The sequence below is a fragment of the Polistes dominula genome, unplaced genomic scaffold (assembly GCF_049000335.1).
Source record: "Polistes dominula isolate Pdom_NZ unplaced genomic scaffold, Pdom_raw_medaka contig_84, whole genome shotgun sequence".
NCBI classification, from domain to species: Eukaryota; Metazoa; Arthropoda; class Insecta; order Hymenoptera; family Vespidae; genus Polistes; species Polistes dominula.
Genome location: NW_028300944.1, coordinates 2,731,046 through 2,752,317, shown reverse-complemented (window position 1 = coordinate 2,752,317; position 21,272 = coordinate 2,731,046). Strand labels below are relative to the sequence as shown.

Below are 21,272 nucleotides of genomic sequence, written 5' to 3'. Positions count from 1 at the left end.
ATACTCTGCTTTATACCCTGTATAATGAAATAAAAAAATGCTATACTAATGCTATGAATAAGAAGATATATAAAATATTCTAAACTACTTTAGTGTAGAGGTTCAAGGATGTGTGTTATACAAATTATTGAAAAGATATATATAGAGGTGCGTTTAATTATATTTTCATATGAATAAGAAGAAAGTCTCCTAATCCATAAAGTTTAACTAATTAAAAATACATTATTCTCCGTTCTGTAGCCAAATATTTATCTAAAAATTGATATTTTTTTTTGGACAAAAAAAATACTATCATTACATTCTTACTTGTTAAATATATAATTATATTAATAATTAATATTTTTTCCACTATCATATAATATATAACTTTTTAATCATAATACAATATGTACAAATAAAGCAGGGTATAACCCTGATCTAAAAAAAAGTGATCTTTCATTATTAAATTTCATTTGTAAACTTTGTCACCGTGCACTTTTTCATCTCTTCTTTTTGACATTCCTCCAATTTCATTTAATATTTATATTATAAATGTGATCTTTTCAACTATTTTTTCTTTTTTTGCAAAAAGGAGGAGGGTAGTAAGAGAGTACGATTTATATGTAATAAATTTTTTCTGAAAGCATGGAAAAGCTTTCTTTTTATAACGATATGGAGTTCCATTTGTGTTAAAATGTTATAAAGATCACAGTATATCATTGCAATCTAGTTTTTTGTTTTCCTTTTTCTTTTCTTTTTACAACTGTCCACATTTCTCTCCAATCATTCTTATTGTTCCATATCCGTTACTCAATATGAGATATGATAAGGCCTCAGACATTTCACTACATCTGCCAGTCTTCGAATATTTTTAAAATCTTCCTCAACACACATACGAATATTTATAAATATAATTCTTTGAAATATAGAATTAGGGAAACAAAACAATCATTGCATCACGTATTGTGTAATTAATCTCATTATAGACTCCAGATATTATTAATTATTATTGATATCAATTTGTACTTTAATGAAGTACGTTAATTCTTAATAAAGTTATTTTCTTTGGTCAATTATGCGTTCATTAATGTTTTATTCTTATGAGAAAATAGTATGTTTAGAAGAATCGATTTAAAAATATTCGATGCTGTCAATTACATAAATTTGTCAACCTATGATATAAAAATGCATTCTTTAGATAACATTATATTAGTTTAATCAAGTATATCTAACATTTCTATATTAATTATTTAATAGTCGCGTATATGTGAGCTCGTCGCATCTAATTATCTGTGCGCATACCATTATCATCTATTTTTTTCACAATTATTCATTATCTTTGACTTTTACCGGTATTTTACTGGTAGTCATAATCCATCATTTTCATTTTTAATTAAGTCACTAATATCTACAATGTGTCTCAAATAATGCACAAATGTATTATGGTATATAATAATGTAGATCATCCACCAACAAATCAACATGAACAATGTATACTGAAATATAAACAAAATACATTATAACATAGATCTTTAATAAAATATCTCTTCAACTACATTATTTATGATTTTTCCATACTACATGAATATTATATAAATTGCTCCCCTTAGCGAGTGAAAAATTATACAAAAATTATGAATAAATGTATCAAAAACAAATAAAAAAAAAAAAAATTCATTAATTTTGACTTCAACTTTTGCTGTATGTCTGCCATAATAAGATAAAATTGTGTTTACAGCAATAGGCGAGGCTAAAGAACGGTAACATGTGTTGAACAATATATTCGAGTTTAGCTGTTCTTATACGTCTACTTCGCTATGCATAATTGCAATGCATGCACGGCTCCTGCATAATTGTTTTACAACCAATGACGACGATGATGATAATGATCACGATGACAATAATAATCTTAAAAATAATAATAATAAAAATGAAAATGATTGTGATGTTAATGACAATTATTGTGTACTAACGCTCTATTACAAATGAGCAGGTAAATGATCGATAATTAGCGAACAAAAAGAATAATAATAATGATAATAATAATAATAATAATAATAATAATAATAATAATAATAATAATAATAATAATAATAATAATAGTAATAATAATAATAGTAATAATAATAATAGTAATAATAATAATAGTAATAATAATAATAATGATGATGATGATGATAATAATATTAATATTATTATTAATAATAATAATAATAATAACAACAACAATAATAATACATACTATTCTCATCATTATTATTATTATTTATTTATCTATAATATTATTTTTATTATTAACACATCCCCTCCATCTCTATTTACAAATATATACAAATGCCACATAGGCCTTAACGTTTTACAAAGATTATGTTACTGTGCAAATGGCGATAGCAGGTGCTTATTGTTATATGTATATATATATATATATGAATTGAAAAATGATAATCGTTCAAGCAATTGAAAAGAAAGAAAAAAAAATGTCTTACCTGTACAGCACAGAATTTATAATTAACGTGTTATAGAATAAATGATATTTAATTATTAATTGATAAATAGAACTTTATTTCTACAGAAAATAAAAATAATAATTTTGTTTGTATATTCCCATATGACTAAAATATAAAGATATGAACAATTATAAGAATTATATCTACAATTCTATTTATATTTTCAAATAAATATATACATATATATGTATATATATATTTCTTTTTTGCTTTAACATCCTTAAAATATAGATTTTTGTACATATACAAATAAAAATAGTTCAAGTATTAGTAATATGGTTAGAAAATTACAAAATAAAACAATATATTTTTTCTGATGTAATTTGATGTGCTGTGCAGATAATATACTCAAATATTCTTATTCTCATTTATAGCTACAAATAAAATAATAATGAAAATAAAAGCACTAAGCGTGTACATAAAAACTTACAATTTATATTACTTTAATACAATCTATTAAATACGAAACATTAGCAAATTTGTACAAAATTCGCCAACATTAAAATGTGCATCTGCTTTCGCGCAATTCTATTAGCAAGTATAGATATATTTATTCATTTTGTTGTTTATCCAATAATGTCAACTTTGTGTAAAATAATTTAATTTTGTATATGAATCTTTATACATTATCTTTTCTGAAGCAATATAATTACAATGCTAGTAATCAAAACAAAATATATAAGCCATACACATTGTTACATATTAATCCAAATTCTTTTATAAGCTTTAACTTTTATTTTAAGAATGCATTGGAACAGCAAATTTAACACTCCATGATTAAACAACTTTCAAATCTTTACTATGAATGGAATATCTGTTTCAATTTAAATAGCAACTATAAAAATCTGAATTGCAAAAAATTTCAAATATAATCTACATTTTACATTTTGTAAATATATCAAAGTCTCATAATCATAATAAAACGATTATGTACACATCGTGAAGATGGTCTTGCAAAATCACTCTCATAACAATTAATGACAAATATTAAAATCAATCAAATTATTTTACTGAAACAAGATTTTTCATCGTGTTTAAAGCTAATAATGATATAGCAAAAAACACGACATTTATCTTGTCAAATAATATAGATTTTCAATAATATAAACAAGTGTATGCTATTGTACTGCACCATTGACAATAACGTGAAGTATGACTTACGAGTGATGATATTAAATTGAATTATTTCTATGAACAACTGGCTAGATTATTTATAACAAATAATATTTCCTATTAATACAAGTAAAACTGCAACAAATGATTACCTTTTTTCAACAAACCTTGCAAATGCGTGCGGTACCATCATTGAGTACTTGTTGAATATAATTACGCTTCCAAATGGTTACAAAATAAAGAATAAGAAAATAATCAATTAAGTTTACTGTTTAATCAAATAAAGTTGTATCTATACTTAGAGCATTATATTCAAATTTATAATGAAACCTGGCAAAAAATAATCTTTCCAACTATTATATTCTATCCAGCTGTTCGTAGACATTAATTAATAAATTTCATTTGATAATATCAGAATCCCTGTAGTCACCCTTATGACTCGATTTTATTTTTTTGCACATCCAAATTATTTTTTTGCACTTGTTCATTTACTTTTTCAAGATCATCTGTCTTTGATTCATTGTTTTCTGCTTTAGTTTTAGTTTTTTCAGTAGATACATTACCTTGTGAAACACATTTAGACGTATCATTTTCTTCTTTAGATACATTTGCATCAGTCTGATTAGTAGATTCCTTGATTTTCTTACCATCTACCACATGTTCATTAACTTTGTTTGTATTCTCAAAATGATCAACCGTAATATCACCATTGAGTTTAATGTTTGTTTCTTGTTTTTCCATTTGTTTGCATGTATCAGTTGGTTCGGTAGTATTTCTACAGTCCACATTAGGATAGTGAATACTTTCTTTCTGATTGAGAGCTGTATCCATCTGACTATTATCATCTTGATTCTTTTGCTCGACGGTATCACTGTTGTTTCTTGTTTCTAATATTTGCTGCGATTTTCCTTTTGTAACGCTATTCATAATATTCTGCTTACTTGTAGTTGTTGATGTTGTACAACTAGAAGTCACCATAGAATTTTGTTTAGAAGTTTGCGAATCTATTCCATCCACTCCACACGTTTTAATAGAATTAGAAGAATTGCTTCTCAAAGTACCACTTTTAGATAAATTAAAGGCATTGTGATCCTGCTGTGTTACACTTTTAGGAAAAAGCGCTGCTACATTGTCAACCGATGCTGTTACAGAGGTTTGGGTATTTTCAGTTTTGCTTGGATTAAAGGAACTTGATGATATGATAGTAGGGGAGGAAGTTTTTGGTGACTTTGGTGATGACGAATGCGTACTAGGAGGAATTCTTTGCACCGTTGGAGGTTGTGACACGGATGAATAGCCAGTTGTTTGCGGTATATAACTTGTACGCTGGTAAAGTTTATTTATAGTTGGCGGTAAACTACTGTGAAAAGCACTAGGAGGAGGAATGCCAATAGGTGATCTTATCAGTGGATTTGGAAAGCCACTTGCATCAGGAAAAGGTGTATGAAAATGTGAATATATTAACCTTGGATTGGTATTTGGAGTAGGAGATGGTATAAATGGATTAGTCGAGAGCATATTAACTGGTGAATTTCTTGGAGATATAGGTGAATTTGTATTTCTACACATCTCTCTTGAAAATGGAGTATTCTGATAACTACGTGCATTAGGTGAATATGGTGGCGGTGAAACAATGGGAGAATTGGACGATGAAACAATTGGCGATAATGTTTTGGGATCAATTTTCATCATGTTCAAACTAGTGCCTTTTGAGCTTGTCTGTTCTTTCTCTTTAGTTTCATTCGTAATACCATACATTGGCTTCACACCTGATGCTGGATTACCTAAATACCGTGGCATATTTTTCATTTTAAAAATTTTAGCAGGCTTGGATGGAATGTGTTTACTTGTTCCTTCTGAGGCAGTACTTTGAGTACTTTGCATTTCTTTAGTTTGATTTTTAACTGCAACATAATTATTTTTTGATAATGTAGGATTCCAAGATTTTGGTGGATCACGTAACGTCTTGTATCCAGTCGATTGATTGTGTTTTTTAAGAGAAGAAATCTTTTGCGATCCGTGAGATGTTGGCACTGACGTGGATGTTATTGGAGCAGAGTTAGTATTATCCTTAATGGCGACGTGAGTATTCTTACTTTCTGCGGGTATATTGGTATTAGGATTAAATATTGGTACATTAGGAATATTTGGTATGTGTTTTACTGTTGATTCGGAAACAGTTGTCGTTCCTTTCTTTGCTATTTTAAGTAAATCTGGAATATCTGATTTATTGCGCCCTTCAGCCTTATTCTTTTCTTTGGAATTTTCTCCAATTTTTGCACAAATATCATTTATCTTAGAACCCGATGTACCAATCTTAGCGCAAATTTCATTCAAGTTTGTGCCTTTTGCTATAACTTCATGCTTGCGTACAAGTGGTTTCATTAGTGATATTGGTATAGCACCTGGGCAAGGTGGAATCGAATAAACCCCACTTATTTCGAAATTAGGTTTTGATAATTCTTGCCTAGCCATTGTTGTAGTTGTTGTACTTTGAGTAACATTAGAATAGCTATTCTTTAATGTGCTGGGTATAGAATAAATACTCATAGATGGATCTTGCATATTTACGTGTGGTATAGAACATAGTGGATTATCTGACGCCGATGTGCAAGATATATTCATACTTTCGCTACTTACAGGTAAAGACGTTACTTTTTGAGTGGAACAAACATTAGTATTCTTTTGTGGACTTTTTAACATCGTAGTATTCACTATATCTTGAACTGTGTATGGAAACGTTAAAGTTGTTTGACTCGTTGCGGGTGTTGTTATGTTATGATTAAGACATGCAGGGATTTCATTTAATAATGTGTTGTTGTTATTACGTACTTGTTGTTGTACTTTAACGTTAGCGCTTACGCTCGCGTTAGCGCTGGCATTCGAATTTGTTAGTTGACTTACTTCTACAGTAGACTCTATGGAAGACCGTTCTGAAGTATTTATCCTTTGGTCGAGTAAATTTAAAGCTTGTTGTACAGTGACTGCTGCATTTTGACTGCTCTGCGTCGAAGTATCCTTTTGTTGCTCATCAGAAACTGCAGAAGAGGAAATTAATGAATTTGTATTTTGCGTCGTTGACAATCCAGTTTGATTTTGTTGCACTACAGTATTTGACGAAGTTGTTGTCACTTTCGATACAGACACTGTAGTATTTGTTGGTGTTTTTGTACTGTGGTTATCTTGCAAATTCTTCGTATCCATAGACTGTACGCGTTCTGATTGTTTAATATCTAATTTTTTGTCATTATGCAAATGTAACTTCTTCTCTTTCTTCTCTTTTTTCGAATACGTGTTATTAATATGACTTATTTTTGGTTGATATTGTAATTTAGTACTTAATGCATCGATCTTTGATCCTGTATTAACCGTTTTGATATCACTTTTCATATGATATTTATCACTTTCAGGCTTTGTTCCTGTACTAATATTATTATTAATATTAGTTACTGGCAATTCTTTGTCTTCTGCATTAGCAGTAACATTAACATGATCCTTTTCATTATTTTGACTTTCCTCTACCGAGTTAGATATTTTCTGAACGTGTGCCGGACTTTTCTGTCCGTGCGAAGGCGACGTATGTACGTTATTATTAAACGTAGCATCATCCATTTCTTGTGCACTTTTGGCATTTGTATTAATATCTTGTGTATTTTTAAGAGATTTCATCTCTGTGTTAACCCTTTGTGAATTATTTATTGGATCACAAGCAGCATTTAAAGAACTCGCCGAATCCGTTTCTAAAATAAGGTCACTTGCTGCGGTAGATGGAGAGTTTTTCAAATTCAAAAAAATATCGGAACTCTTTATACCACGCATGTCACTTCCTAACATAGCTTGTGTTGTATCTTCGATAGCTTTATTACAACTTAGATTTGTCATTAAAGTATCTGATTTCTGCGCAGTTTCAACAGTCGATATAATTCCTTCCAGACGCACTTGATCTCTCACTTCTTCTATTCTTGTACTTCTCTTTAACCCTGAATTGGATATATCGGTAATACTCATCACACCTGTTTCAGATATTTTTAATTGGACTTCTTTCCATTCACGATTTACTTGTTGATTATCTGCTTCTACGCATTCTATTCCAGAGTTAACTAATGACTTTTTAAAATTAATATTATCCTCTGATAATTTTATTCGTTTTGGAGAAGATTCAAATATCCTGTAACTTAGATGTAACGGCACTTTCTGAAATAAATACATATATGTAATATCTTCATTTTATTTACAATCATATTGCATTCTACAAATCATTTAAATTCAAATTATTGTAATGATTAAAAGATAACTTACCCGCCTCCAATGAAAAATGTACATGATATCCATTAACGAGTAACTTTTATCTAATGCTTCCTCTTTAAACATAATGTCAACTCTATGCACATCACAGAGTCCATATTTAGCTCTTATTAATTTCTGCAAATGAAATACCGTTACTGCCGCTGGACAACGAAAATATCTTCGTTGCAAAAATTTAGCATCCTTTGTAAGATTCGCATCAGTGTTATCTTTTGACTGTGGATCAAAATATTGTAACGAAAGACTGATAGATTCGTCTTGCATATATATATGTGAATCTACAGGATCTCCATATGCTTCAGGAGAAACTTTACTTCTTTCTTCTGGATGATTTACATAAAAATCTTGTCTAAGACGCATTTCGTCTAAAATAAATAATATAATATTTAGAAATATATATTTAATTAATTAATTACAAACTTTGTTTATATTTTCATGCTAGTAATTAATAATCTTACTTTGATAGCAACCAGGTACAATCTTATAAACAATATCCTGCAATGTGTGATCTGGTCTAATATTCAACAAAGGTTTACTTTTATGGACCTGAACTTCACAAATTGGACAATATTTGCTTTTTTCCAAATATTTAACTATACAACTCCTACAAACTAAAAACCAAATAGATAATACACAAATATATGTCATTTTAATTGCATTATTGAAAAATAAATCTATGTTCATAAAAAAAAATTACTTACACGAATGCAAACATTCAATGATGGTGGTAGCGTCTATAAAGTAACCGCTGCATAATTTACATGTTAATTGTTCGTTTAGTTTGACCAAACATAATTTCTTTCCACCGCTCTGCCCTGACATTCTAAAACATACAAGCATTTTAGAATTAACTATTATATTAACCCTTAGAGTGCTATGGACGCATATATGCGTTTTGTAAAAATGTAATGTAATGTAATGTTTATATTAATTAATTAAATTATATTCAGAAACAAAAACTGTAATTATTAAATATAATTTATTATTAGAATCTAGTTAATAATAAATTATTTCGTTCCTATAAAATATTTTAGTTAAAAGTATTCAGCACTCAAAGGGTTAATAAGTTATTATTATTTCATACACATTTATAATAATAAATTACTTGGTCTTGACAACAACACGTTAAATGGTATCCCAATAAATATAGTAATATTTTATATTTTCTTCCAAATTATATGCATATCTATATCTATATATATAGATATAACGATGATAACCTAAATATAATTTGGTCGTACAAAAAATGATAAAAAAGTAAATAATCAATGATAATATATTTAAGAAATATATATTTAATATGTTTAAAATATAGATGTTGTATATAACACAAATAAATATAAAATACCCACATAAAAGTTAACTTAAGAAATTTTGTATATCCCTAAAGAACATTCAGTGTTGTGATCTAAATCATGATATGATAAAAAAGCGTTAGCAATGTTAACATAGCCTATATTGTATTTTACTAATGGTAATTAATATACAATAACACATTCAATTATGATAGTAAATTAAAATAATATACAAAAAGATCTAAAAACTGTTTAATAAAAATCCAGTCTAACATAGACTACGTTTTAATTTAAACCAATAGCTGTGTCGATATTAAGTATCACGATTCAAATGATCTTTGAGATCACTAATGTAGAAAAACATTGATATGAATTCAATAAATATAATTTGTTCTATTTTGATATTAACAAGTGTTATTTATTGTAAACTTACTTGACAAATGGGGCAAAAATCATCCGTTTTATTTGGTAATCGCCATTTGGCCTCAAAAGTCAGGAAAGCTGGGTCAAAAGACGGGGCACCTTCTCACGGATTGTCATTATGGTATCGCCCCAATAATATTATTTTCACATTATACAAATAACACAGTTTTAATTTGTAAGATCTGAAAATACAAGGGTAACCAAACCCAATTCGATCAAGTTAATGACATAAATTCATATTAAAACAAGCCACAATGCCACTAAAAACTGCGCGTACGGCAGTAAAACAAAATGGCGGATAAACAATCATGTAAATGACATTTCTAAAAACATCGCGGTTATTGTCCAATTTAGTCGAAACATTAAAATGGCTGTCGATATTTTCTTATTATAATAAATGTCTATACGTTCTTTTAAACTTAAAATATAATCGTGCATCTTGTAATTGATTAAAATCAAGAGATTTTATTGACGATCAATTCGAGCCTCGATAAAACGTGTACAAAATTTCTATTCCCGATTGGCGATCATTTTATGGTGAATTTTCATGGACCAATTAATATCCCGACATTCTTACGTTTCTATTGGTAGTAGTTTTACAAAAATAGCGTTATATAAATCGTCAATAAAAAATTAATGTAAGTGTTTGTTGATTGGTTCTTACTTGAAAGCACCTAGAAAATCTTATTTTATCATTGGTCAATTCAACTCAAGAAATTCAAAAATTGATATAAGTGTTCATTAATTGGTTCTTACTTGAAAGCACCTAGAAAATCTTATTTTATCATTGGTTAATCCATCTTTAGAAATTTTCCGAATTTTCACAGTTAAAGAATTGAATTAATTTAATACTAATATACAATGTCTACGTATGTTCATGTGTTCTACTTATATCTGCTACTTTAAGCTATGCGTCATTCGTTGTGGTATGTTTCTTCTCTAAAAGAAAACCCGGCTATACATTTTAATAACTTGAATGTCAAGTTGTTGTCTTTTTTAGGGTGGTTTTTTTAATGACAATTCAATTATTATTTACAAAAACGTTGTACTATAGTAAGTGTAACATATATTAATATAAAATAAATCTAATCATCCAAATAGATTGAAAGACGTAAGAGAAAAGATAATACAGGGAATTTCACACAGGTTTACCTCCCTGACGGGTATGGTTGTCAAATCATTATTATCGTATATTCCATTTTCCTTTTGTGTTATCTTTTTTTCCTGTCATTATAAATAGTATTTTGTCATTATGAAAAGTAGTGACAACTTTGATTATTATTCTTTAACTTTCATTCAATGGAAAATATCCAAAATCATTTTGCAATTTCAATTTATTACAACAATTAATTGATAATCATCTTCGTAATCTTATTTTCATTCACCAATGTGTCAAAGTTAATTATCTATTTAGATATTTTCATGTAATACTTTTTTCATTTACATTTAAATATCATTTTAAGACAATGATATGTAACATGTGTGTGTGATACAATTTGTAAGTAAACAAATTTATATAAAAAAATAAATCATACCATTTTTAAGAAGAAAAACATTTTAAGTTAAATTTTGTATATAAAACTCAAATAAATTAATTTATTATATATTTTATGTTTGCAGAAAAGTTTCAAGAACAAATAACGATTATTTGCTTTTCTATAACTTGACAATCTTGCTAATCGAATAATAAATAAACTTGAGGATCAAATAGACTAATAAAAAAAAATTGACAAGTACGTATAAACATACAACCTATTACAATGTTACGTATTAACATATTCATCGACAAAAATTTTACTTATGAAATATTTCTTTAGATATTTATATATTTTATATATTTATTTATGTATTTTATATATTTGTTTATATATTTTATACATTTTATTACTGTTGTAATGTTTTACGTAGTAACATATTTATTGATAAAGATTTGACTTATGAAATATTTCTTTAAATATTTATATGTTTTGTATATTTATTTATATAATTTATATATAAAATAATATAATATTTCTTTATTTATTTATTTATTTATATATTCATTTATGTATTTTATATATTTATTTTTATATATTTTATATATTTATATATTTTATACAACCTATTAGTGTTGTAATATTTTACGTATTACCATATTCATTGACAAAGATTTGACTTATGAAATATTTCTTTAGATATGGAGTGGTTATTTGGAAAACGTATAACTCCTGAAGAAATGCTCAGGAAAAATCAACGAGCATTGAATAAAGCAATGCGTGACCTTGACAGAGAAAGAATGAGGATGGAACAACAAGAAAAAAAAGATTATAGCTGATATAAAAAAACTTGCTAAAGATGGACAGATGGTGAAAATATGACGAAAACTTAAAAAAATAAAATATAGATAAATTAATTACCACTATATAATTATTAAACTTAATGTTAATAGGATGCTGTTAAAATTATGGCTAAGGATCTTGTTAGAACTAGGCGATACGTCAAGAAATTTATGTTAATGAAAGCGAATATACAGGCAGTTTCTTTGAAAATTCAAACATTACGTTCTCAAAATACTATGGCTCAAGCTATGAAAGGTGTTACAAAAGCGATGCAAAATATGAATAAGTAATGTCATATCTCCATTTTGGCTAACATACTCATCGTATTATCTAAAAGATAATCTACAAATTCTTATCGTTGTTTCTTTTTTTTCAGACAATTAAATTTACCACAAATACAAAAAATTTTGCAAGAATTTGAGAAACAATCAGAAATAATGGATATGAAGGAAGAAATTATGAATGATGCGATAGACGATGCTATGGAAGATGAAGGAGACGAGGAAGAAAGGTAAAATATTAAATTGAATTCTTTTTCATTACAATTAGACATAAACATAAGCAATTGTTAGCAATTTTATACAACTTTGACTTACTAACATTGTATTACAGCGATGCCGTCGTATCTCAAGTATTAGATGAGTTAGGCTTACAATTAACAGATCAATTATCCGGACTTCCTCAAACTTCCGGTTCTTTAAGTATAGCAGGATCAAAACAACCGGTTGCAGCTACCGCAGGAAACGACGATGGAAGTCTCGCAGATGCCGATGCAGATCTTCAAGCAAGACTTGAAAATCTTCGTCGCGAATAAAAAGGAAAAGACAACTAATATATATATATATATAGGATTAATTTTAATTAGATATTACAATCGGATATATTTGATGCTTCTTCGAGTTGTGCTTGAAATAAATATCAAATTTGTATTCGCTTGAAAAAATTACACATTTTGTAAAGCTCCCTTCAGTAATCAGATACGGTTTTGCATAAAAAAAAAACAATATTATTTTTACACGATTGTTTTGTAAAAACGTTGTGACTTCAACATTAACTAAAAGTAGTGTTTAATATACAATGTAATAAAAGATACGTTATTTTAAAGATAGATTGTTAATTATTGTTAAAGTAATCGAATGAATTGAATTTCTTATAACAATCAGTAATATCTATTAAAGGAAACAAATGAATCTTCGAAAAAAAGCATTATTCAAAAAAATCAACGTTTGTATTATATATTCTTGCACAAATGATTATATTTAATAGGAATAGTATTAAAAAAATATTTTTTGAAGAAAATATATTATTTACTCTACCTCTTACTTACCATTATAAATCATATTACCTTTTATAAGAAAGATTTTTATTGATTATTCTCAAATTCGCATTAATATTGCAAATTTTTACAAATGTAATTATGTAATTGTCCAGGGAGAAATATTTTTCTAATAATCGTTCGTTATATTTTTTTTGTTCGTTACATTGTCTCCTTAAACGTATCGCGTAATAAATATAAAACATTAAATGAATTGACTAAAAAATGTTATCGACGTCATAACGTTTATTATAGAGAAAATGCTACACTGCGTTTCTTTGGAATAATGTAAGAAAGTGCATAATATTGAACAGCATAAAAGTGATGATATCCGTTACTAGATTACAATTGTACAGTTCGTATGTAAAAAAAATTATACATAGTTTTTACATTTTTCGTATATCTTACCTCGGAGGTATGAAGAAAGCAAGTTGTGGGCAACAATATACGAACAACGAACTACAACATCGCATTCTTTAAACGAGTGCAAATTCGCATTTTATCCAATTGCTTATTTAAGACAAAATTTTATATTGACATAATGCAAAATATTCAATGTATAATCGTAAACATAAATTATATGAAAAGAAACTAAATGATAAATCTAAAATACAATGAAGTAGTAGTATAAATATCAAATGGTAGGACTTGTATTGTCCAAACATATACATTAAGATAATTACCCTAGAATTTAAAATAACAATATATATTTATATATATTTCATATGCCTGCTCTGCCAAGTTAACCTGGAAGCAATGCTATACAATATTTATCATTTTTATTATTTAATGTAATATAATATAAGAGAGAAATATAGTGTGAGACAAAAGCAAAAAAACAAACAGTTAATTGAGAATATACAAATTATATTAAATAATTAATAAAATTGACGCGAAACCAAACTTGATATTATTTATTGCTAATATAATTTCCATCTCGGATAGTATTGTGTTTCTATTTATTATAGATATTATATTTTCTAAGTATAATAATATTGAATAATCAAACTAAATGATACACCACAGATAGAATACTTTGTATTTTCTAATACATTATGTCAATTTATTGTACTAGAATCTTTTCTATAGATTTCAAGTTATTATTATTTATAATTGATCTTTTATATCTATTATAAACAGAGATTACACAATACCGACCAAGAATTGTTTTATTGTTAGAAAAGTGTTATTATGCGTGCATTTATAAGAGAGAAATTGTTTTTTCATATATTTGTATTCAAAGTAACAGTTGCCTATGTACTATTATATAATCATCATTAATAATATTAATAATGACTAAAGCCATTATATTGCAATACTAAGTTTTTGATAGTATCAAACAAGGTACATTCAAAATATCAACTCAATGCTTTCCAGGTTAACAAAGGAATATTAATTACATTTGAAACTTCTAAAGTATCATCATTTGTAACTAAATCTTTCACACTTTAAGAACATGCTCATATTAATCATTCAGCCTGTCTATACAGACAAGGCTCAAGCACTTCACTCATATTTTATACTACTTATTCTAATACTTCATATTTGTCTTTGAAACAATGTGACAATAAGCAGTATTTACAAATACAACATCACACGACTCTTCTTGATATAAGTTATATTTCAACGAAGTTGAATAAATTCTGTATTATTCTTCTTCTTTTTCAGAGTTACCGTCATGATATTATCTTGAAGTCTTAAATAATTTCTTTAAAAATATTGTGCTAAACTAGAATTACTAGTATAATTCTTTATATTATTGACACACGTTGTTCTTAATTCGATAATGTCATTTTCAATTTTAAAGGAGTTAGTAAATCTCATTGACAATAAAATATTTTACATTATTATAATTGTACATTTTCATGATATTTCGCTAAACCACAAAACTACTGTATTTTCATAAATTATTACATGTATCTAATGCACTAGTGGCAAAAGAAGATTCTTGTACCATACATATGCCGTATGTGGACCGCAATAGCTCCAGAGAAAAGTTTTCTTGGAACTCAGTGTAATTGTTACCGTTAAAGTGTATCCATTAAAATTTGATATTTTATTTCATAAGTGAATTCTTATATTACCTCAGTTTTCACTATATATACTGCAGTATGTACACCTGTACCTACAAATCATGTAGATACATGCAGTATCTGTATTCTTCCTGGTTATTTCATGAATTAACAAATTTCATGTTTTAATGGTAACAATTGTGTTTAAAAATGATAATACATTTAACTTGCAGTCTCTGCATTCAATACATCACTGTGTAAACACTGTGCAAAAGGAGAACGATTGGACTATTATTTAAATAGGTACATCATTTTGTTCTTCCTCTTATTACGAAATATTTTGTAAAATGTTTATATTACTGTTTCCTTCTTCTTCCTCTTCTTCTTCCTAAAATAGCACAGAGATCAATATAGTATTAATTTGTATTAATGAATAGTAATATTATTATGTTACAGATCTCTGAAGCAATATAAAAGATTATGATTCAATATTAAATAGAATAACTTACTTCATCAAAACCAAAACATGTCTCCATCTCTTTTTGCAATTTCGGATCACTTTGCGTATTTTGAGATGAAGATTTGTTTGTGTTACAAGACGATACAGGTTCAATTTTGATTTCCTGCATATTGCTATCATCCTCTTCGACTTCGCAACCTTCTTCTCCCGTTCCATCTACCATACTGTTGTCTTGACTCAAAGGATCTTGCATCACCAAATCTCCATCTTCGCTAGCTACCACAGCCATCTGTTATATATGTGAATGTATTAATAATAATATCGATTATATATAGTATTATTTTAAATATTAAACTACCTGCTCGGAGCTTTGATTGTCAGCTAATTGAATTACTTCTAGTACAACATATTGTTGCCCATCACTTCCTTCTACCGCCATCATATCATCTTCATCTTCTTCCTCTTCTTCTTCATAACCTTTAAGTTTAGAAGCTAAGTCACCTGTTATCACAACATATATCCACGGATATTAGTCAATGATGTGTGTTAACATCATATCGTAAGTTTCCTTGCCAAAAAAAATGAACATATACATAATACATATTCCTAGTAACCTTTTGTGTTCATTCATCACACAAATTTATCAAATTTTCTATAATTTCTAGTAAATTAATATCATTACGTGTTATTTTATAATAATGAAATTACATATGCATATGTTCGTAAACAATTAAATATGAAATAAGTGTAAAGATCACATTATCATACCTGTCAAAACTTCAACTCTTTGACCATCGATTATTTGAATTTTCTTTTGTCTACCCATCTTCAGGGCTTGTTGTTTTTCTTGTAAAGATGATTCTGGATCATGAACAGCCATGTGTCGAATAAGGTTTCCTTTGTGTCTGATAAAATAAAATAATTGTTTCACTATTTTTCTTCTGTTAGCAAAAAATAATATACCCTACAAAGTAAACATACCTGAAAGGTCTTTCGCACTCAGGACACTGATGAGTTTTTTCTTGCGGCGGTGGAGGAACATAATTTGGATTATGATAAAGATTACAATGACGTTTAAGCAATTGTTTTTGTCTGAAAGACTGAAAACAATGATCGCATTGATATGGCTTTTGATCCGTATGGATCAGCATATGACTTTCCAAGTGACGTGCAGAAATTGATGCATACGGACATAAGTCACATTTGTAACATTTTTCTCCTTCGTGTGTTTTACTATGTAACTTATAGCTATACCTAGAATGTAAAAGTAAAATGTCTAAGCGCGATTGCTAATATAATAAATATTAAATATATCTATTATTCTATTTATTACCTGTCGGGGAATGTTTTTCCACATCTTTTACATTTTAATGGTTTGTCCGAGGTATGCAATTTCTGCACGTGAATTCTAAGATCGGTTTTTCTTCCGCAAGTAGCGGGGCATAATTCACATTGAAAAACAGGTTTGTCACCTACTACGAAATGTATGATGTTACTTCTTATATATAAATAGTATATTAAAATATAATAGAGAAGTAATATGAAGTGAAATCAATTAAAGAATAGTCAGATTGTTATTATTATTAAAAATAGTTATTATTATTATTATTATTTATTAACGTATTTACCATTATGTATTAACTTGTGTGCTTTTAAACTATTTGATTGTGTAAACCTTGCTTGGCAAAAATCGCATTCATATGGCTTTTCGCCTGTATGTATACGAAGATGACGTTTTAATTTAAAGGTATCAGGACTGGCGTACGTACAATGTGGACACTAAACATAATAAAGATAATCATTAAAAAAAGAGATTTTTATTAAAAGATTCAATTTAAGAAACTAACAAAAAGGAGACTGCATAAAAAGTACCTGATAAGGACGTTCTCCCGTATGACATCTTATATGTCGTTTTAATTTAGATAATTCAACCGAAGCATAATCACATTCTTGACATTTATGCGGTTTTTCATGAGTATGCCTGTACCTTACGTGTCTCACAAGTTCACCTTAAAAAAAAGTAGTCGTTGAATTGATATTTAATATAGGTTTGAAGAAAATCATGTAAAAAATGTTACACACACACACACACACATACCAGATGTAGTAAACGCGCTATCACAAAATTTGCAGTGGTGAGGTTTGGTCCCGGTATGTGTGTTAACATGATTTTGAAGGGAAGCCAAAGTTTTAAATCCCCTCTCGCAAACACTGCATTTGTGTGGTCTTTCTTCCGAATGAGATTTCATATGCCGCGACAACAAGTACCTGAATATTAAATTACTTTTTAGTTTACATATATATATATATATAAAATGAAACAAATGATTTTAATTAAACATACCGTTTGGGACTGGTGTAATTACAATAATTGCACATATGCGCTTGGGTTACAGTTTGTGATTTCTTTGGAATAAACTTAATTATTTTAGTTTTATCATCTTCTACTTCGGATTCTACGGGAGCTTCGTTATCTTCGTTATCTTCAAAATCATAAACAGTCAAGTCTTGTTCGCCTTCTGCTTCTTCTACCTCTCCACTTTCACCTTCATTGGGTCTACTTTCCTTGTCCTCGGATTCTGGTTGTTGTACTATCAAAACGTAACTAACTTCACCAGGATTAGTGTCAGATGGTACTATAGTAACGGTTTGATAAGCATCCCCAGAGTTAATTACAACTTGATTGTTTCCGTTGTTTGAAGCTTGACCCTAAAGATACAATAACAAATAACTTGTAATAACAAAATTTAATTATAAAATATAAAAGTAAAATCACAAATAAAGATCATATCTTACATCTTCATCTCCGTCAACATTTTCCAATTCTTCTATCTCATGATATTGTTCTTCTTGAGTAACTTCGCCTTCTTGATGAGCGTCATTTTCTTCAACTTCTTGAATTTGTACTTGAGTCATTACAGGGGTTTCATCGCTATTTGCCTGATAATAATATTGACCAGTTTGATCGATAAAGTAGGTACCACCTTCTTCTCCTCCTGATAATCCTTCCACTTGGTGCACTATAATTACAAATGTATACATATATCTATATAGTTCTTTTTACATATTTATGATTGTTGAATGGTAATATAATATAACTATATTAACTAACACTCAACATGCTGAGGTTGTTCTACTTGTCCGACTTCTATTTCCTTGTTAAATGTTTCAAGATAAGTTTGAATCTCTCGTACAGATTCCTGTCCCTCTTCCAACTTTATTGTTGCAACGTTGCTCGTCATGATCATTCCATTAATTCATACAACTGTTTGTTTACTTACAAGTCTGCAACATTAATATAGAAATATCTATTATGCTATTGCTTGTAAATTACAAACCATTAAAAAGTAGATGGAGTTGCTATAAGAATAACTCAAATTAATAAATAATTATTATATCTTTGTATACAAATATAATGATGACTAATCGGTATTAATTTGATATACTCAATATATAATAGGAAATAAAACAAAAAGATTAATTGCATATTTGATAAGACAAAAATCAATAAAGAAACATATTGTACAATTGGGGAAGTAGTGTTTATCTCATTAGAATGATACAAAATAAATAGTTTTATCTTAAGAATGATTCTTTTCAATCATACGGAATCTACACGTGGATCGTACAAAGTGCAAGATAAAACATATGATGCTTTTTTCATCCCCATGTGATCTTGGGAATGCATATATGAGGGAAGCATAAATTTACGAATTAAGGAAGATAATAATCGATCACAAGACAAAAATAATGTAAGAACGTTAAACGTGTTACAAGGGCAAATAACCACGATTACACGTGGTTGTTAATGGAATATATTAAATGTCCTTATAAAGAAAAATCAAACGAGAAAATATACCGGAAATAATAAGGAATGCGACGCCGATAAGACGATGCGATAAAACACGAATCGTAGTTGTATTTTAAAATTAAAGGAAAATCAATAATCATGATAAGAAAAGGAGAAGGTGATTCGCGTGTAAGAGAGAGCGTACGGATAGGAAAGACAGAGAGGAGGGGGGAAGGAAGTAGAGAAAAGAAGGCCGATTGGAATACTACATAATTTTGAAAGGTCCGCTGCTCATTTGCAAGGACAAAAAATAGGTGCATTGAGGAAACGTACATAAAAGATAATCGAGGAGGGGGGAGGAAGAGAGGAAAGACGCCATGAAGGAGACTCCTCCTTAACGGCCCCTTAAGAGAGCCTCCTCCAGAGGAAGAGGTCGACCCAGGAGTCGAGCCAGGAGTCGGGCCAGGAGTCGAGCGAGCCCCCCGGAAGAGGGTTCGTTCGAGAGTCGTTCGGATACGGAAAAGTTGCCCTCGATAGAGGAGAAAGATGGGGTCTCGGATGGACCTGGGGGGAGTCCGTGATCGCGTCTTTTCGACGTCGAGGAGCCCGAAGTCGCGCATTCTGTCGGGGAGCTTTTAAGACAACGCGGTTGCTTTCGATTTCAGGACACAGGGGGCATTAACGACAAAAATTTCACAAAATTATCACCGTCGGCGCTGTCATCAATATGGAGGACGCGACCGAGAGGAATACCTTCCGTACTGCTACGCGCTTACACACTTATTTCCCGCGTTTCTTTTAGTATCGGTGAACGTCGTTGCTTACTTTCCGTAATCTTGAATGTTCGAATATACGAATAAATGAATTTGTCGAGCGCACGAAGCGTGCTCATCCACGATAGCTTATAAATATCGAAATATTCCCTTACCTCGTAAACTCGCGATCGTTCGCGTGAGGGCGTTGTGTAAGATCCAGAATGCAATATGGCTGATCGAACTACAAAGTGGTAAGGAAGGTTCAAATGCTGCGTGTTGGCAGCTGCGCGGTAGAACGCGTCATTCGTCGTGTTTACACCGGACGACTGCTGCCACCATTGCCACTAGTAATGTCACCATCCTTAACCCGTTTCCGCTATTTCCGGCCATCGAAGGCATTTTCAAATCACCATTCGTTTTACGAAACCTAATCACCTTAAATTTTTATAGTTATCATCCAACAAATTCTTATAATCGATTATAAATATTCGTTGAATATGCACCTTTAATAATCGATTTAAATACGATCGAACTTTCGATATCGACGCATTGAAGAAAAAGCGGGAAGAAATGAATATCGCAAGGACACATATTAATTAGCTTCTCGTTTAGATCCAATCGTAACCTTTTAACGATACGTTTATAAAACGTCATTCTTTTGAGCGGGAATTTTAAAAATTAGATTTTGTTTCTAGATATTCTTGGAATATTTTTTATCCATCAAATTATATTGCATTACAATTTATGTAAATATAAAACATTCATCAAATAATAAAAGAATTCAAAGATCTTTAAATAGGGGTTAAACAAAATAAAATTAATTAGTATAAATCTACATTAAATAAATAAACAATTGTATATCTACACATTGCCATTTCCAAATAGATAATACTACCATTATACAATTTACATGTATATATGTGTATATATATATACACACATTAATGTAAAAGTTACAAAATATAATTAAAGTTATACAAAATTTACAAAAATAGCTTTG

The 21,272-nt window shown here is 29.0% G+C and overlaps 3 protein-coding genes across 9 annotated transcripts; 1 reads left to right on the top strand and 2 right to left on the bottom strand.

The window, feature by feature from the left end:
• Positions 1-142: 142 nt before the first annotated feature.
• LOC107071845 (uncharacterized) lies at positions 143-10,144 on the bottom strand. Its single transcript, XM_015331182.2, has 5 exons — positions 9,633-10,144; positions 8,606-8,727; positions 8,363-8,515; positions 7,899-8,269; positions 143-7,793 (listed from the first exon to the last, which is right to left on the bottom strand). Exons 1-5 carry the CDS (start codon positions 9,653-9,655, stop codon positions 4,032-4,034), a joined length of 4,431 nt encoding a protein of 1,476 aa, XP_015186668.2. The 5' UTR covers positions 9,656-10,144; the 3' UTR covers positions 143-4,031.
• Positions 10,145-11,796: 1,652 nt separating this feature from the next.
• On the top strand, positions 11,797-13,044 carry Vps2 (vacuolar protein sorting 2). The gene is given in 5 exon segments (XM_089171836.1): positions 11,797-11,918; positions 11,920-11,967; positions 12,051-12,226; positions 12,317-12,451; positions 12,553-13,044. Coding segments are annotated over 5 exon segments (681 nt in total). The 5' UTR covers positions 11,797-11,798; the 3' UTR covers positions 12,755-13,044.
• A 334-nt stretch (positions 13,045-13,378) lies between these two features.
• LOC107071846 (uncharacterized) lies at positions 13,379-21,239 on the bottom strand. 7 transcript variants are annotated; one of them, XM_015331185.2, is made up of 13 exons: positions 20,226-21,239; positions 18,840-19,012; positions 18,524-18,747; positions 18,072-18,436; positions 17,826-17,995; positions 17,600-17,736; positions 17,356-17,506; positions 17,061-17,202; positions 16,709-16,981; positions 16,496-16,632; positions 16,086-16,228; positions 15,777-16,016; positions 13,379-15,655 (listed from the first exon to the last, which is right to left on the bottom strand). In XM_015331185.2, exons 2-13 carry the CDS (start codon positions 18,973-18,975, stop codon positions 15,596-15,598), a joined length of 2,178 nt encoding a protein of 725 aa, XP_015186671.1. In that variant the 5' UTR covers positions 18,976-19,012; positions 20,226-21,239; the 3' UTR covers positions 13,379-15,595. The 7 variants fall into 7 exon arrangements, with proteins under 7 accessions (XP_015186671.1, XP_089027960.1, XP_089027959.1 ...); XM_089171834.1 differs by having other exon boundaries at positions 16,086-16,204; XM_089171833.1 differs by having other exon boundaries at positions 17,061-17,199.
• Between the last annotated feature and the right edge of the window lie 33 nt (positions 21,240-21,272).

Excerpts from the sequence above, each read along its gene's own strand:
- LOC107071845 (XM_015331182.2), bottom strand. The coding sequence starts at position 9,655 with ATGATTTTTGCCCCATTTGTCAA. Across the intron at positions 8,728-9,632 it reads ATTTTTGCCCCATTTGTCAA|AATGTCAGGGCAGAGCGGTG; the intron begins GTAAGTTTACAA and ends TGTATGTTTTAG. Across the intron at positions 7,794-7,898 it reads ACATTTTTCATTGGAGGCGG|AAAGTGCCGTTACATCTAAG; the intron begins GTAAGTTATCTT and ends TATTTATTTCAG.
- LOC107071846 (XM_015331185.2), bottom strand. The coding sequence starts at position 18,975 with ATGATCATGACGAGCAACGTTGCAACAATAAAGTTGGAAGAGGGACAG. Across the intron at positions 17,203-17,355 it reads ACACAAGTTAATACATAATG|TAGGTGACAAACCTGTTTTT; the intron begins GTAAATACGTTA and ends TACATTTCGTAG. Across the intron at positions 16,633-16,708 it reads GAGTGCGAAAGACCTTTCAG|ACACAAAGGAAACCTTATTC; the intron begins GTATGTTTACTT and ends TTATTTTATCAG.